Source organism: Heteronotia binoei, chromosome 13 (assembly GCF_032191835.1).
Source record: "Heteronotia binoei isolate CCM8104 ecotype False Entrance Well chromosome 13, APGP_CSIRO_Hbin_v1, whole genome shotgun sequence".
In the NCBI taxonomy this organism is placed as follows: domain Eukaryota; kingdom Metazoa; phylum Chordata; class Lepidosauria; order Squamata; family Gekkonidae; genus Heteronotia; species Heteronotia binoei.
In genome coordinates, this window is record NC_083235.1 from 32,869,042 (window position 1) to 32,887,544 (window position 18,503).

The 18,503-nt window shown below is 43.0% G+C and overlaps 1 protein-coding gene across 3 annotated transcripts in view; it reads right to left on the reverse strand.

The window, feature by feature from the left end:
- The window catches only part of SLC11A2 (solute carrier family 11 member 2), a 67,019-nt gene that overhangs the window by 25,998 nt on the left and 22,518 nt on the right, over positions 1–18,503 (reverse strand). For all 3 annotated transcript variants that reach the window (XM_060253393.1, XM_060253394.1, XM_060253395.1), the window contains 7 exons: positions 17,806–17,930; positions 14,899–15,024; positions 13,317–13,436; positions 8,661–8,767; positions 4,421–4,491; positions 1,884–1,951; positions 74–229 (listed from right to left, as the gene is read on the reverse strand). In XM_060253393.1, the coding sequence (XP_060109376.1) occupies positions 74–229; positions 1,884–1,951; positions 4,421–4,491; positions 8,661–8,767; positions 13,317–13,436; positions 14,899–15,024; positions 17,806–17,930 (773 nt within the window). The remainder of the gene's footprint in view (positions 1–73; positions 230–1,883; positions 1,952–4,420; positions 4,492–8,660; positions 8,768–13,316; positions 13,437–14,898; positions 15,025–17,805; positions 17,931–18,503) is intronic.

The window sequence follows — 18,503 nt, forward strand, 5'->3', positions numbered from 1 at the left end:
TGGCATCTGTGAGACTTGTGCAATGCTCAAGAATGCTCTTGGTAGCGGTGGTGGTGGGGAGAATACACCTTACCTTAACCAAAGCAGAATGCAGGTACATGTTGTGGGGCATGATGACAGCACCCACGATCCCCACAGCTTGTTCCAGCTGAGGAGGGCCACATTTATCGCAGTACGGCACAAACATCCCTTTTAGCAGCTCAGCCTGGTTTGGTTTTACTGTACCATACTGTGGAACACACACAGAACATGAATTAGTCTTGCTGAGGTAACAATAGCCATTCACACTGGCCTAGGCCAATGCAGAGGTCTGGTTCTGGTGGGAGAGCCACCATAAGGCAGTTAAGAAATCACTCAACTTGGAAAGCAAGGTAAAAGGTCAGACTTTAAATATCCGCTTCAAGGAAGAGTTCCATCCAGTTTAATAGCTTGTAATGTGGTGATAATATAAGGAGCTGCTTGGGGCAAGGCCATTGGATTCATCTAAGCCCATACTGTTTTACTACAGCACTTTCACAACCATTTTTTAAACCTTAAATGCCTATGAATTAACTTGGGAAATTATACATGTTTATGCTTAGGAATGCATTACTGCCCTCCCTCTAGACTTTATTTAGTTTAAAATTATCATCTTGAATTAGGTTGTCAACTTTTAGGTGGCACCTGGAGATCTCCTGCTATTACAGTTGATCTCCAGGTGACCAAAATCAGTTTCCTGGGGGGGGGGGGGGGAATGGTTGTATTAGAGGGTAGATGCTGTTGAGGTCTCTCTCTTCTTCAAACACAGCCTTCTCGAGATTCTACCTCTCAACTCTTCAGGTATTTCCCGGCTCAGACCCTAGCTTGAATCCAATAGAAAATGTCTGCTAAATGAAGGGATTTCCATCAGCAGAGCAGGCCTTCCTCACTCCCCCTACCCCCATGCAACCCAAAATGCTTGCTAAAATGCTGCTCTTGAGGGAGAGGGGACTGCTTCAAACAGCCTGAGGAAAGATTGGGGGAGGGGGTTTCCCTGGAACAAGTATAGTATTAAGATTTTAAAGTTGATTTTTGTTCTCTAAGGAACTCTGTCCTTTGATACATATAAGAATAAGAAAGACACCTGAGGTTCTCTTACTCCAGGCATCCCCAATGTGGTGCCAGTGGGCATCATGGCAGCTGCTGACACTTTTCCCGATGTCCATCAAGTGTTTATAGAAAGTAGGTGGAGCCAAGGGGGGCTTTTGCTCAGCAAGGCTTCTCATTGGCCACTGGAGTTTCAAATGACTGTGTAGTTTTAAAAATGTTGCTTTGGCAGTAGCTGCTACTGCAACCACAAGGATCTTCACTGTGTGACTGAAAGCAAGCTGTGGCAGCCATTCTGTGGTTCACTCCACCTCCTGTGGCAGCCATTTTGAGGTCATGCCCACCACACTCTGTCAGAATTCTAAAGGTGCTCATGCTCACAGACTCAAAAAGGTTGGTGTCCCCTGGTTTACTCTCTGAAAATGGTATCTAAATAGCTGAGAAACCTCCTCAAGAAAGTTGCAACCTGGAACTCTCATTTGTCAAAGACACCCAATTACTAGAAGAGTCTAAAATGCTTAGCGGAACACTGAACACAAACAACAGCCCTTTATTGATATGAAGTTGGGCTGTGGGTGTCAGAAACACTCCTCCGAAAGAGGAAGATCTACAGTGGCCACCAGAAATTCATATGTGGTCACAAAAATGTAAGTAGTGCTTGCTAACATCACACATCAAGGCCACTTTAATAACACCTGTTCTAGGGTAGAAACACTTCCTGTATTGCAAGAGTTTCTGTTGTGCCAACAGACTAGGAAAGCTCAGCAGAATGTTCAAAGAAGTTAATTGCCAATCTCAATATTCAAAATCAGGGTTACCTCGTATCCAAACATAATGGCCATAACAGTAATCAGGAAGCCGAAAAATGCCTCCAGTTTTCTCAAGCCTGAAAATGACAGACACATGTGCACCAGTTAGCAGTCAGAAGATTTACTGTGCCCTCCCAAGACAGGCATAATAAAATAATAACGCTGCAATGGGCATTTGCTTACACAATCTTAGGATAACATTTTACATAACTGTAATTAATATCATCATATCCTGTAAAGCAAGGATCCCTAACGTGGTGCTTGTGGGTACCATGGTACCCACAGATCCCTTTCCTGGCACCCAGAAATCCCTTTCTTGGCACTTGCCTTTTAGAAAGCAGGCAGGGCTGGATAGGGCTTTGGCCGAGCCAGACTTCTGACTAGCCACTGGGGATTTGATTGGCTGTGCAAGTTCTTGAAACTGTTGCTTTGATGGCAGCTGCCACCAATGCACCAGGATCTTCACTGCGTAATTGAAGATAAGACACAGCAGCCATTTTGTGGTTGGCTCCACCTCTTGGGGCAGCCATTTTGTGCCTGAGTAAACCATGTGTGCTAGAATTCTAAAGGTGCCTGCAGGCTCAAAAACTGGGGACTCCTGTTGTATGTCATCCACACACATTCATCCCTGCTGTCATCTTAATATGTACCTAAATAAACAAGAAAAAAAATAACCTGCACCAATAGTGCAGAATGGAAAGGAAGAGAAACCAGAATGGAAAGGAAGGGAAACAACAGTTCACTGTTATGGCACACTTTCTCTACTGGTATTGGATTTTTAAAGGCCACACCCGCACTCTTGGCCTTTAAGTAATATAGCAGAAGGAAACAGGTTTTACAGGAATCAAGACAAATCCAAAAAAAAAAAGGAGAAAAGTTATGAAATGGCACAGAGGGGAGAATAAACAGGGAGGCAGTATTGTGCCTTTCCTCATTAGCAAGGTCAGAGGCCTAAGTCACATAATGCTTTATGCACAATAGAACCAATAAACCTGAGTGGGTTGGCAGGAACAGCAGAATATTTTCTCCAGAAAGTGCAATATTGCTATTTGAGAGATGGGGTGAAACAAAAAATCTCCAACAGTTCTCTGCAACACCCAACAATACTGAGCATCTTATTTATTATGCAAAACACAGCCTTGGTTCTATCACAGCAGTTCTGTGGATGGAATGATTTCTAGCTGTGGAATGCTACTTTCTTGTCCCCTCCACTTCCGCAGGGGAAGGACATTTGGAATGGCAGTGGAAATGGGAGGTCAGAAAGTCATGCTCTACAAATGGAAATTGTTCTGTTTGTGGTACTGCTCTGGTGGATCTGAGACACAATCTGGAAGTTCTTCCCACCTTACCCGTATGCATACAAAAACAAAGACCACAGAGTTCAATCAGACTGGCTCCCAAGGTAAAGGTGGATGGGACTATAGCCTGAGAGAGATAAAATTCCACCCAATTCCAAGGGGCATTAGAGGTCAAGCACCAAAGGCTGGTTCTCTATTATGAAATAAGTAGCACCTGATAACCAATTGTTGCAGCAACAGGAAAAGCTGCATGTTTGGGGGGTTTTGCTTGCCACTCAACACATCATGCTAATGGTATTCACAAGCTTTGCAAAACATGTTGGGAAGCTTCAGAGAATTAGGCAACTCATTCCACATTGCCAGTAAAGATTTTGCTATGTGCCTTTTAAAAAACAGAAGCAACTTCCTGCACCATACTCTTCAAAGTCAGGTGAGCACCCCAAAGTCCTGCAAAATTGCACTGCTTCAATGGACATAAAGGAGATGTCTGGATGATAACTAAAAATGGCTAGGGTTGCCAAATTCAAGATTGGGCCTGGAGTTCTCCTGGAGTTATAACTCATCTCCAGTTCCCCTGGAGGACATGGCAGTTTCAGAGGGTAGACTCTACAGTACACCATTAATCTAGGAGGAACGCAAGAAGTCCTAGGCTGACCTGCACAGCCTAGACTAGCCCTATCTGGTCAGATCTTGGAAGCTAAGTAGGGAAGCTAAACAAGTATTCTGATGGGAGACCTCCAAGGAAAACCAGGGCTGTGATGTGGAGGCAGGAAACCACCTCTGAATGTCCCTTGCCTTGAAAACCATATGGGGTCACATGGCTGCTGAACTCCCTCCACTCCCCAGACACTCCCCTCAAAGCTCCAGGTATTTCCTGAGCCAGAACTGGCGACTCTAACAATGGCATTCTCAGCATTGTCACTGAGAAGTGCCATTAATTATTAGCAGGGCCAGATGGGGCTTTTGCCGAGCCAGACTTCTGACTGGTCACTGGAGATTTGATTAGCTGTGCAAGTTCTTAAAAATCTTCCTTTTATGGCAGCTGCCACCAATGCTTTTTTTGTAGCAGGAACTCCTTTGCATATTAGGCCACACACCCCTGATGTAGCCAATCCCCCAGCAGTTCACAGGGCTCTTAGTACACGGCCTACTGTATGCTCCAGGAGGATTGGCTACATCAGGGGTTTGTGGCCTAATATGCGCAAAGGAGTTCCTGAACAAGAACTTATTTAAATTAAAGCCACTTACCATATTTGTCCAGGAAGAGAAACATGAACGTGTCAGCAATGGTTATGAGAACCCCACCCCACAGAGGGACCCTGCAGGAAGACAAAAGGGGATCTGTTGATTTCTTACTGCTCCAAATACATCTGTTTCTATCACAGTTCAGACAAGCATTCCTCACATACAGAGCAGTCACTGAGAATTCTCGCCCCTTCATCTCTGGGCTTGTGCACATATACAGAAATCACTATTTTAATGACTGTGAGTTATAAAACAGAAAAGTGCTTGAATTACAGGAAGTCTGTTCTGTGTGATCCCCTTGCAGTTATTGTTCTCAGAAACCTATTGGGGGATAGCGACGGTTGCAACATTCATTAAAAGTTCCTGCTTCTCACCCCAATAATTTGAGTACTTTGTGACAATTAAAACAAGGCATTGTTCATCACATACAGACAATGCCTCCCCCCTCTCTGCCAGGTTTCTCTCCCCACCATGACCATGTTACTCTTCTTTCCTTTGTCCTCATTATAAGGGATGCCTTTATCACCATTTTGGGAGAAATCAGAGTGACACAGAAGAGTGTAAACGTACCTTGAGGTTTTGTTTGGGGAGGTTGCTAAGTTTAGAGGCAAGAGATTGGGGGACTCCTAATTCAGTACTAGTAAAATATTTCAACCCAACTTTTTTTTTGTCACAATGAACCCCAAATCTGTTTGCAAGATATGATCAATTTAGAATACAATATAAACCATGCAGCCCAATCTCATCATATCTCAGAAGCTAAGCAGGGTCAGCTCTGATTAGTATTCAGAAAGGAGATTATTCACCAAAGGAGTCCAGGGTCACAACATAGAGGCAGGCAAAGGCAAGCTACCTATGAATGTCTCTTGTCTTGAAAATCCTGTGGGAGTAGCCCTAAGTCAGCTGTGACTTGATGGCAAAACAAAAAACCTCATACAATGTTCAATAAATGACCCAGATAAGAGAAAAACACTTTAATCACGGACCATTGAGCAGTTTTGTTTTCTGAGTGAAATGGTACATGTTTCCAGCTTCAGAAGAACAGGAGAAAAGCCATTCACTGACAACCTCCCTGCTACTGCTGTATATGCCTGGCTGAAGCCCGAACCCTCCCATTTTCAATGATGCTGCTACATTTCAAACATTATGTACAGGTTCTGACCCAGCCATCTCTAAACATAAGAACATAAGAGAAGCCACGTTGGATCAGCCCAATGGCCCATCCAATCCAACACTGTGTGTCACACAGTGGCCAATATGTGTGTGTGTGTATATATATATACACACACACACATATATATATGCACACACACATACTGTGGCTAATAGCCACTGATAGACCTCTGCTCCATATTTTTATCCAATCCCCTCTTAAAGCTGGCTATGCTAGTAGCCGCCTCCACCTCCTGTAGCAGTGAATTCCACATGTTAATCACCCTTTGGGTGAAGAAGTACTTCCTTTTATCCGTTTTAACTTGACTGCTCAGCAATTTCATTGAATGTCCGTGAGTTCTTGTATTGTGAGAAAGGGAGAAAAGTACTTATTTCTCTACTTTCTCCATCCTATGCATAATCTTGTAAACCTGTATCATGTCACCTTGCAGTCGACATTTCTCCAAGCTAAAGAGCCTCAAGAGTTTTAACCTTTCTTCATAGGGAAAGTGTTCCAAACCTTTAATCATTCTAGTTGCCCTTTTCTGCACTCACAATCCTCTCTGGTTTTCACCACCCTCAACAATTTAGTGTCATCTGCAAACTTGGCCACTTCACTGCTTACTCCCAACTCCAGATCATTAATGAACATAAAGAGCATGGGACCCAGTACTGAGCCCTGCAGCACCCCACTGCTTACCGTCCTCCACTGTGAAGACTGCCCATTTATACTCACTCTCTGCTTCCTATTAATTAGCCAGTTTTTGATCCACAAGAGGACCTGTCCTTTTACTCCATGACTCTCGAGCTTACTAAGGAGCCTTTGATGAGGAACTTTATCAATAGCTTTCTGGAAGTCAAGGTAAACAACATCTATTGGGTCCCCTTTGTCCACATGTTTGTTCGCCCCCTCAAAGAACTGTAACAGGTTAGTGAGGCAACAGCTTCCCTTACAGAACCCATGCTGAGTCTTCCTCAATAACCTGTGTTCATCAATGTGCCTACGCATTCTGTCCTTGATAATGCTTTCTACCAACTTTCCCGGTATTGAAGTCAGACTGACTGGCCTGTAATTTCCCGGATCTTCTCTGGAACCCTTTTTAAAGATGCGGGTGACATTTGCTACCTTCCAGTCCTCAGGAATGGAGGCAGATTTCAATGAAAGATTACATATTTTTGTCAGGAGATCCACAAGTTCAACTTTGAGTTCTTTCAGAACTCTTGGATGTATGCCATATGGACCTGGTGACTCATTAGTTTTTAATTCGTCAATCAGTTGTAGGATCTCCTCTCTTGTCACCTCAATTTGACTCAGGTCTTTCAACACCCCTTCCAAAATTAGTAATTCTGGAGCGGGCAAACACTTCCATAATGTATGGAAATATGCAGAGAAGGTTCAAAATGCTCTGTATTCTTGTGCTTAGAGGGGGGAGCACAGTGGAAGGGCTTCTAGCCCCACTGTTGGACCTCTTGATGGCACTATCATATTGATGGGTTTTTTGGCCACTGTGTGACACAGAGTGTTGGACTGCATGGGCCATTGGCCTGATCCAACAAGGCTTCTCTTATGTTCCTAAAATGAAATCATCACTAGGGTGGAACAGCCTTGCCAGAGAAAGAATAGTTTGGCTGTAGCAGTTTGTCACATGACCAAGACACAAGTTTCCCCTAGACCAGGGATGGCCAAACTGTGGCTCTTTCACACATATTGTGTGGCTCTCAAAGCCCCCACTGCCCCGTCAGCTGACTTGGAGAAGGCATTTGTCTCTAAATCACTTCAAGTCAAGTCAGCTGGTAGCTTGGAGAATGCATTTAAAGTTAAAGTTACTTTCTTTCTACCTCTCACACCCGTCCCCCATCTATTTTCCTGCCTGCCTGCCTTCTTGTGGCTCTCAAACATCTGACATTTATTCTATATGGCTCTTACGTTAAGCAAGTTTGGCCACCCCTGCCCTAGACCAAGATTAATACAGATCAGGAAAGGGCATTGCTGAGGAAGTGACTCTTCAAGAAGGACTCTGATGGGGAATTTTAAAAAGCAGTGTCATAAAGAGAGAAAGGAAAGCAGTTTCAGACACAAAGAGCAGCAAAACAGAAGATCACGAAGGAAGATACAGAGGTGACTGGGTTAAGGAATCCAAAAGGATAAGTATTGCACCAAAATTTTACAAAACGCACTCACAGAAGTAACAGAAAGAAACAGGACTGTAACATGAAACACAGACTAGGGAGGTCAAGACTCAGAAAAATTCAGAACTTAAAACTAATTTGAGACTTCTCAGTCCTTCAACACATCTAATGTCTGTGTCAACAGGGCCTTGCTTCTGTAGTAGACAGAGAACTGAACTATATACATTCAGACATTCCACATGGTACAGCTCCCCTAAGATAGTAGTATTTCAGACTGCAGAATGGGAAGTCCTATGCAGGAACATTTAAGCAAGAAAGACACACACCCACACACTCCAAAAATGCCCCCTCCCAGAACATGGAAGGCTGCAAGCTAAAGAAAATTGTTGTAGCTTCTTCTTGACACATTAGGCTTCTACATGCAGACATAAGCTGTCATGGCGGTTAATTCAAAAATTGAGTCTTCCCCTCTATATTCTGAAATAGCACAGCCTGTGCAGTTCAATATTCAGAAATGCCAGCTTATACAAAGGGATAGGCCATTCCTCACCTTTGAATATCTGAGTATCTGAAAAAGTGTGCATGCACACAAAACCTTATACCCAGAATTAAACTTTGTAGGTCTTAAAATTGCCACTGGACTCCATCTTTGTTCTGGTGCTTCAAACCAATGTGGCAACCCACCTGAATTACTCATCTTTGTAAAGGAAAGGCATTAACTCCATGATGGGGCAATCTGCTCTGCTTGAAGAAAATTCCAGGTTCAATGCCTAGCATCTCCAGTTGAAAGGATCAGGTAACATTTGATGGGGAAAAATCTCTACCTGAGGCCCTGAAGAGCTGCTGCCAGTAAGAGAAGACAATACTGAGGAATTATTTTTCTTGGTGACTCTACCAGAATTTGTAGGAAGATACTTACACCTCAGCCCCAGTACTCAAGACAATAAAACAGCTGACTTACTTCCCAGCAGACAGGAGGTGAATAGCAATGGCTGAACCAATAACTTCTTGCATATCGGACCCAATGATAGCCAGTTCCACCATCAGCCATAAGATAATTCGTGGGACCTAGGCACAAACATTGTGAGAAAAAGGAGAATGTGTGTTCAATTTAAGGAGAATACGTGTTCAATCAAACCACAATTTTTCTCCCTCTCCTCCACTGTATAGAAGTTGTCAAGGGGAGGGGGGAAAGAGTCAGGCAGTTTATTCATCTGTTGAAGGGCTCTGAGCTGAAGGTTATGAAATAAATGAAATTGTTCAAGGATACAGAAAATAAATTCAGAATATTTTGGACTTGAAACGTAGCTTTCATTCCAAGTTAACACTACGTTTGTTAAATCTGTTAAAGATCCCTGGGCTAAAGGATGCCTGTCTGACTACTACGAGGGCAAGAGCCTTCTCCGTGGCTGTGCCTGCCCTCTGGAATGCCCTCCCTGAAAAGACCAGGGCCCTGTGGGATTTGCCACAATTCCGCAGAGCCTGTAAGACATACCTGTTTAGGCAGGCTTTTAATAACTAACGGGAGGTGCTCCAAACATCTACAGGGGTGCGCAGTATCCACCATCCCACAGCATTAACATAAATTATTTTGAACCAGACAGAATGCCATCTGAAACTGAAACTGTATTTAAAACTGCTTTTAATATTTTAATAATGTTTTATTGTGATAATTTAAATCTGTTATCAAATTGTTAACTGTTGCTAGCTGCCCTGAGCCCGGCAAGGGAGGGTGGGATATAAATGCAATAAAATAAACAAATACTGCCAGAAACACTATCCCATTGAAGCCTGTTCTAACGGCACCCAAAGCTACACACACTGGATAAGGGAACTTCAAAGGGAGAACCGACACAAAATTGCTGAATTAGAATGAACAAATTCATGACAAATACACCAGCTGGAGCTAAATAGGGAACTAGAATTCCTAACTAAATTAAGACCTGTCAAATCACAACCAACGTATAGTGACCCTTCATGGGGTTCTGAAAGCAAGAAATGAGTAGAGGTAGTTTGTAGCTGCCTCTGCGTAGCAACTCATCTTTCTTGGTGTTCCCCCATCAAAGTACCATCCAGGGCAAAGCCGGCTTAGCTTCCAAGCTCTCACAAGCTCAGGCTAGTCGGGGCGATTCAGACTGCTTCCTAACTCACTGTAGCTTGCTAATATCTCACATATCCTACCCTTTATAGATGTTCATGATTTCATCTGTATCTTTGTAACTTCCTATTGAATCTGCTCATCTCATTTCAACATGTAACAGGTTTTGCCTATTTAACAACAGCCGGGCGTGTGTCATACCCACTGATTACCGATCAGTGAGTCGATTAGTCTTTGGACCAGATCTTGTTTTGACCTGGCCTCCCTTTGCAACCCCCTCACCACCACCATTCTGTTTTGTATACAGAATGGCCTGATAGAGACATACTCCAAGGCATTCAATGAAGCAAGCTCTGATTCACAAAAGCTTATGCAGGGATAATTTCAATAGTCTTTGAAGTGTCATGGGACTCCTGTTTTATTTCACTCAACTTCTAAGACTGATGGAGAAACAGTATCTATAACCAGGAAAGAGAGACATTTTATTTTTCCAAATCTAATCAGCTTGGGAAACTGAGGCACAAGATAGGTTGGTGAAGAGAAGAGAGAAAGCCCTAATCTGAACCTCTGCTCCCTTTTTCCACACCAGGGACAGCAATGCCTTATATTCAAAGTGAGCAGAAAAATCAGCAACTGTGTAAGTGTACAGTTACAAACCCCACAAAAGCAGCAATATGCATTTACATACATTCAGCAGAAGGAACTGGAAACAAAATGGTGGATACTGAAAGCCTGCTATGCTAATTTTTCCTTCTGGTCTAATACTGGGCACTAACTCTAGTTAACAAACCCTGGCATAGGCTACAGCTACACAGGGCTTTTTTAATGCAGAAAAAGCTCAGCAGGAACACATTTGCATATTAGGCCACACCTCCGACACCAAGCCAGCTAGAACTGCATTCCTGCTCAATAAAAGCCCTGCAGCTGTAGAAGCCTATTAAAACCACCACCCAGTTACCACATGCTTTGTGCAAAAGGTTTTTTTTGTTTTTTTTTAAAAGCTACCATAGCATTCTATTTTTAGAAATCAAATGCCCTGTGAAAGAAGGATTCACTGTCTGCAGAGATCAGGAACCACCTACATGCATGGGATTTGGCAAGACACAAACCAACACACAATAACAAGATTGCTAAGTAATTCCCCCCCACACACACCATTAAGCAAGAGTCACCCTTTTAAACCAGCAATGCAGCCAAATCAGAGACTCTCTGGAAAATTTTTGGAGGGTTCCTAACAGGAGATGCTATTCAGCCTCCTGAAGCCAAGAACTCCCATTGTACAGTGTTAAGGAAATGCATTCCTGGTGTCTTAATTTGCTGCATAAATGACTGAGTGGTTACAGCTCTATCTCACACTGCTTCCCTGTACAACAAAAAGTGGGTCAGAAACATCAGGCTGCAGGGGAGGAGCCCAGAGTCCGTTTCATGCCAGTACTTTCCCTCCCAGAAACTCCTGCCACATAACTCAGGGTTTCTCATGAAGCCTTGTCGGCATGGAAAGCAATTTCCACACCACAAAGGTAACGTGAAAGGGAAGTGTGGGTCCTTTAATTCAATATACCTTGGAAATCACCCCCTCTTCTCCTCACTCCAGTAAAAATTATTACTTGTATTTGTCCAGCTTGACCTGTGATTCAACTTGAACTGAAATATCCCCCAGCTACCAAGATCAAGATAATATTTAATTAGCACATATATGGAGAAATGAAAGAGCTGCTGCTAACTGCTTTAGGATTTGGGTTCCTTCCAGGTGGAATCTGAAATACTCCAAAGGGGATAATTAATTCCCAAGTCAGTTATATGAGACCACCCAAAGTATTATTCTAAAGGCCTGCCACCCAGTGTAATGCAGGAATGGAGAAAGAAGGGGGATTAGCACCACTGGAGGGGGGAGGAATCAGGCAGACTGTTTTCAAAAGAGCTCCTCATCCCTAGGCCCCTCCCTCCAAGAACTTCATAATGAACAATTCTTCTATATGCTTGTTTAAATCCAGGCTTTTGAAGACTGGCTCCTCTGATGCAAGATGTGAAGTATTCTCCAAGATCAGTAAAGTAATTAAGAGGCCACACTTAAGCAAACACTGTATAGGCATATCAGAACAGAAGGAAGTGGGTGGGCTGAGTTGTAAAGAGGAGGAAGAAATTCAGCAGGGTGCCTTTATAGTGGAAAAGAACTGTACTGCAGTGATACCTGAGATACCATCTTGCTTTTACAGCATTCCATTTTCTGCACTGTGTATACTTTGCTTAGCCTTAGTTTGTTCTCAGTGTTTTCTATTTCCATGATCCTATTATATTGTTCATGAAATGCTTTATGGTGTCTGACTGCATTGTTTTATAGTCTGTAATCTGCCCTGAACCTCAGTGAGAAAGGTCACCTCTCTCAGAAAGAAATAAAAAACTTTGTCTGGAAATCTCAAGCCCTGATCCAAAATTCTTGAAGAATGTGTGTGTACTCAGTGGATATTTAGCAAGTCTCCTTTGGCTTCCTGATCCCAGCCCTCCTGCTCCACCATGCTCCTGTTCAGCGATCACCAACATGGTGCCCACTTCCTTCATCTCCAAAGCATCACTTCCTCAAGAAAAGGATCAATCCTAGCCTTCCTTCACCTCAATGGAGAAGGTTCTTCAAAAGAGCCCAGGAGGCATTAATCAGCCAGTTTGGTGTCGTGGTTAAGAGCTTAGACTCCTATTTGGGAGAACCGGGTTTGATTCTCCGCTCCTCCACATGCACCTGCTGATGTGACCTTAAGATGGTCACAAATTCTCACAGAGCTGTTCCTTTCAAGAGCAGTTTCTGTCAGAGCTCTCTCAGCTCCACCTACCTTACAGGGTGTCTGCTGTGAGGAGGGGAAGGGAAAGGAGATTGTAAACCGCTCTGAGACTCCTTCAGCTAGTGAAGCATGAGGTATAAATCCAAGCTCTTTGTAGTCTTCTTTGTGTCCCCAGGGAGCATCCATTGGAAAACAGCCAATTTCTTCATAAGAGGACACTTGGCCAGTGGGTGGTGACTTCTTTCTTTAATTTGTCATTCTGTCAGTGACCCCTGCTTCATGTGCTATATTTTAATTTTTTTAAAAAAATATGTGTCCTTAAGTGTGGTTTACTTGTTTTAATGATGTGCTTTTTTTTTGGCCTGTGTTTTTATTAGATATGTTTTTAATCTGTTAGCCATCGTGATGGCTCTGTGGAGGGCAGAAAGGTGGGGTATAAATTTTGTAAATAAAAACGAACAACTATTGTGATTGGCCCCAGCCTCCATGGCACCCATTTTTTGATTAACTGCATCACCTCCCTCACAGCAGCCATTTTGTGGGAGTGCCTACGACCTGTTCTCAAGATTCCAGACTGCCCACAGACTCATCAAGGTTGTGGACCCCACCCAAATTATTATGATTGTCTATATCACAATCCTGCCTGGGATTATCATACAGTGGGAGGCCAACAACAGGGCAGCTCAATGACAGGGCAATACTCTGGTCTCCAAAAGAACAAGGAGCACAGCTAGTTTTTACCCACCTTTGGGTACTGCCGGTTGCATACTTCTGCCAGATGAAGTCCCGTTACCACCCCTAGTCTTGCTGCCAAACGCTGTAAGAGCAAACCAATGACAGTGGCCAGCAGGAGAACCCACAGCAGCTGAAAAACAAAGTGTGGGAAAAGATCAAAAATGGCTGAACAATGAGGCTTGTGGAAGCAGCTCAACAGACCAGAGTGTCTACTAACTAAAGTACATCTCCTATTCCAGGGAAATTCAATCCAATTCCAGGGGTTAAAGCATTATTCACAACCAGGAGTTAGATATGGTTTTCCAATGTATGTGCTTTTGTTTTTTTGGGTTTTTTGCAATCTACTGCTGAAGCTGAGCATTACTGCCAAAAGGGAGGGGAGAAATCAAGATGGGTGGCTGTGGTAGTCTGTCTGTAGCAGTAGAAAAGAGAAAGAGCCCAGTGGCACTTTACCAACATTTGTGCTGGGGTATGAGGTTTCGTGCTCACTTCTTCAAATACAGCTAGAATGTGAGCCCATAAGCTCAAAGAAACACAATGTTGCAAAAGGACACATCAACATGTGCTAATGTGCTTCTGTATTTGTGTCCCGGCACTCCTCAGAGAGAGAGAGATCTTGACCACAGTTCCTAGGTCTCCAGGAGGGGCTGGCAGTAAAAAGGAAGCTTTGAATTACCTGATGCTTCTAGCACTGGCATTTTTTTTTTTGAGATGGGTATAAAACTTTGTGTTCTACCCTGTATCCTTTTTGGAAAAAAAGAAAAAAAGACACCATCTCAGATAAAGTAATTAATCAAGTGTAAACACTGCTCACTTGGGACAGGCCGAAGGATAAGAAGTTAATTAACTACAGTTCTGTTTTTAAAATCCTTTTTGCTATCTGCTTCAGCTGTCCATATGTTCTTCCTTTTAGCTAAAATATTCCCATTTAAAAGTTCTGGGCTTTTTCCAAAATAGCTGGCCTTCTTCCACTGTAAGCCATCAGCAGAATACATAAAGCTGCCTTTTATTAAATTAGAACATTAGACCATCCAGGTCAGTATTGTCTACTCTGATAGGCAAGACTTGTCCAGGGTCTCAGACAGAGGTCTTTCACACCACCTACTGCCAGGTCCTTTCAACTGCAAATACTGGAGATTGAAACTGGGACCTTCTGTATGCCAAGCAGATGCTCTACCAGTGAGCCACAGCTGCTCCCGATTATGAAATAAAGGAGGGAACCCCAGATTAAAGTACCAACAGATATTCTATTTCCTCTAACTCTTGTCCTGTGTACAGTATCAGTATCAATTCACACCCAGGGCTGAGCTGCAGGTGAGGACAGAGAACAGAGTGTCCAATTAACCAGACCTTAACAACTCACTTTAACAATTGCTTGGTTTCAATGCTATTCAGGTACAGTACATGGCACATGCAGACAGAATAAACCAGTAATTTAAACAAGCTATTTAAGTGCCTATGAATGGCTGGATCAAACTAACAGTGTATCAGAGCATAGACTACAATTAAGGTACCTTTTTGGATCTGAAATTCCACGGAAGACTTTGGATGCTCAGGATCCAGATTTCACAGAGAGACTTTTAACGTCTTACCTTAAACCCTGCAATAGCACCGGACTGCAGATCTGATTCAATGTTGCCTGGATCCAGGTAGGCGATACTCATGAGAAAGCCTGGCCCAGTGAAGGCCCAGAGTTTTCGAAAACTGAACCAGGGATGCTTTAAAAACAGGAATGAAGAGACAAAAATGCGGCATTTAAATTCTGTAGGCTTCTTCCCCACAAAGGAGAGTATCTTGAAGCAAGGCATGAACCCACAACATTAGCAGTTCATACACAAAAGAAGATATATTGCCAGTTTAGATCCAGGGAAACTTGTCATGCTATAAATTGAAGAATTCCACAATGTAGCATCACATAATGTATGTGGGATATTTATTTATTTATTGTTTAGATTTTTATCCCACCCCTCCCTGCACGCAGGGCTCAGGGAGGCTCACAACAGATTAAAATTACAAACAAAACAATTTTAAAAATTCTGTAATACAATAGCTCAACAGAATTTAACCAAGACAGCTCATGGGTCTATAAAATGCTCAAGATTAAAAACAGTGGTGTGTGGGCAACCCCCCCCCCCCAATTATTGAGTCAGCTAAGTTGGGGGGGAGGTGGAGCAGAGGTGGCCAAAATGATGAGACACCCATTACCTAAACCAAAGGCTTGGGGGAATATCTCTGTTTTATAGGCCCTGTGGAATTGAAGCAGATCCTGCTGGGCCCTGATCTCACTCAAGACAATGCTCCACCAGGCTGAGATAATAGAGGAAGAACTCTCTCACAACAATAACCTACATTAGTGGCTTTGTTGTCTTTGTTGATGTGCAGAGTCCACCAGGTGCCTAAAGTCTGCCTTGAGCACTGCACAATTTGAGTGACCACCTGGTAATCAGTTCTGGCTTCCATGTGGAACACAGGGGGTTCTAAATCAAGATGGGTAGCCATGTTAGTCTGCCTGTAGCAGTAGAAAAGAGCAAGAGTCCAGTAGCACCTTAAAGACCAACAAAATTTGTGGAAGGGTATGAGCTTTCATGAGTCACTGCTCACTTCTTTAGAACAGAGGGTTGTAGGTAGTGGATATTCTGCTAGCAGAAGTTGGTGCGTTCTCCGTTTACCATATGTATTATCTTTCTCTCACCACACTGTTTTTCAACTTTTGTAATACCATTTTTGCACTGTTTGACATATTGTTTCTAACTTTTGAAAACCTAATCTGGTTGCATTGCTTCTCAGATGTTTTGTGGTATATGACTGCATTGTTTTACATTGTGAGTTTCAGTGAGGAAGGTGGACTACAGATGAAGGAAATAAAACAAATTTTTCCCTTGCCCCAGCAACACCTTGTGAAAATGCATTGCTGGGAACTGGGGATCCTTATAGGAAAAAAAGGTCATGAGCTGGGGAGAAGGCTACAATATGGGGAGGAACTGGACAAGATACCCCTCCTCCTTCATCCAGCAAGAATGACCACAGAAAGTAGAATGCTTGAAATTTACTGCCGGGGGGGGGGGGGAGAGAGAGAGAGCACTCTAGTAGTCAGATACATGACAGTTGAAAGAATACACCACGTTTAAGGTCTCCCTATATAAAACTGCCATAATTGGAAGAAAGGGAGAGGGAAGCATCTATGGCTTCCCAGTGCATACATTCATTTGTATGAAACAAAGTCTATTTGTTTAGAATAAAAAAACTCAAGACTTTTAAAATAACGGTCAGCTTAGGATAAAGATTCTGCTTAACACAGGCTACTTTAGTTCAAATTCCACACTGCAGACCTTTGAAGGAGAGGCAGGACCGGATCTACATTTTTTTGAGCAAAATTAAAAAATGGTGCCCCCTTATGGGCCCATTCTACCTTATGGACGCATAGAATAGAATGGACTCCATTTCAAATTTGGCGCCCCCCCCCCTCCGGTGGCGCTCGGGGCAAGCACCCCCCTCTGCCCCCCCCCCCCCCAGATCTGGCCCTGACGGGAGGTCTTTGTAGTCATTTCAGCAACAGTCAGAGAGGTGTCCCACTAAATAGCTAACTTTATTTTAAAAGAAAGGACCATAAGTAAGCATCGGCTCATCAACTGTTTTCCTGAAGATTAAAGGCTTCTGCTTCTACACAGCGCCGTTGTTTCCCACCAACCAATCACTGCACTGACTAGTTTACTAAGGAAAATTACTGCTTACCGTTTTGCCCCTGGCAAGAAAACAAGAAGGAAGAGGCTCAAATCACCTACAAGTAGTCCTGCAGGTCAAAGGAAGGTTGCTGGACAAACACATGCATTGCATACAAGAAAGGGCCAGAAGTTTGAATTTAGATATTACCAGTTCCAGATTAGAAGGAAGCCTACTGAAAACCACTTTAGCAGATGTTTCAAATAGCTGAGAACACACTGTGTTTCAGAACTAGAATTAGAAACTTTTTTTTTTTGCTTTCACATGTGAAAAGATTTCGCAGTCTGAGAGAGCTAGAAATATCTGCCCTCCGAATAACCCACTCGCTGTTCTTCTGCATAAGTCACTGGTTTGGCCTTGGATTAACACTAGCTGAAAATAACCCCAGAGCATGACTCATGCAGAAGCACAATAAGTAACCTCCTCTGAAGGTGGCTTAATTTTGCTGGAATATGGAATGATCCTTCCATACCAGATGCAAAGATGTAACTGAAGGACCCACCCAAAGTGGAAGATGATCACAAGGTAGCCAGGCCAGAACTCATGCAGGGATTCAGTAAACACAGTAGGATTATGCAGGTACAGTAGAATCCTGTGTGGGTGGAAACTATGGAATTCAAGGAACCTTTTAGTTCTTGCTGCATATCAGATCACAACACGGTGCTCATCCCTCCCCCTAATTTGGTAACTACTATCCTATTTAGATATACATATGGTTTCTACCCCACAAAGATTAAGAGTCATGGACCACAGGTGGTTATTGGGGTTATCATACTCACCTTTTCATCTTCAGGGATAGGGATTTTCTGATCAAAGTAGGTAGTGAATTCATCTGGAGAGTCTGAAACCTGCGGTGATGCTGCATTGCTGTAAACTGTGGTAACAGCCTCCCCAGAAGCATCTTCTGCAAGTGATCAGCAACAGAGGTTTTGAGAAACAGTGTGGAAGGTAAGGCGAAAGATACAGTGAATGGTGTTGTATCATGCTGTAACAAGCCTAACATGAAATCCAAATGGTTAACACTTCTAGATTCAGGACAAATGACATCACAGCACTTAGCAAACACTTAGTTGACAGAGTATATAACATGTGGACCTGAAAAGATGCAGAATCAAACTGCAGACCAGGCTTCTTGGTCTCAATGATCTGCAACTAAATGCCACCAAAGTGACCCAGAGTACAGGCTGGTATCAAGACAGATGAGATAAATATGCTGAAGTGCTCTGCATAATAAGAATGCCATTAATATGGTTCATCAGGACAACACCGCCTTCATTATCCAAGGTTCTTTCTGGAAAGGTAAGTCAAGTTACATAAAAGGACTTGGGATCTCTTAGTCATCACAAATGTTAACCATCTTAGCAGAACTTGGGACTCTCCACCTATGACAATAACTAAAGTTAGCAAAACCAACAAGTGGTCTCTATTTTTCTTGGTTAGATGTGAATTTTATATAGTTACATTATTACCTCTCACT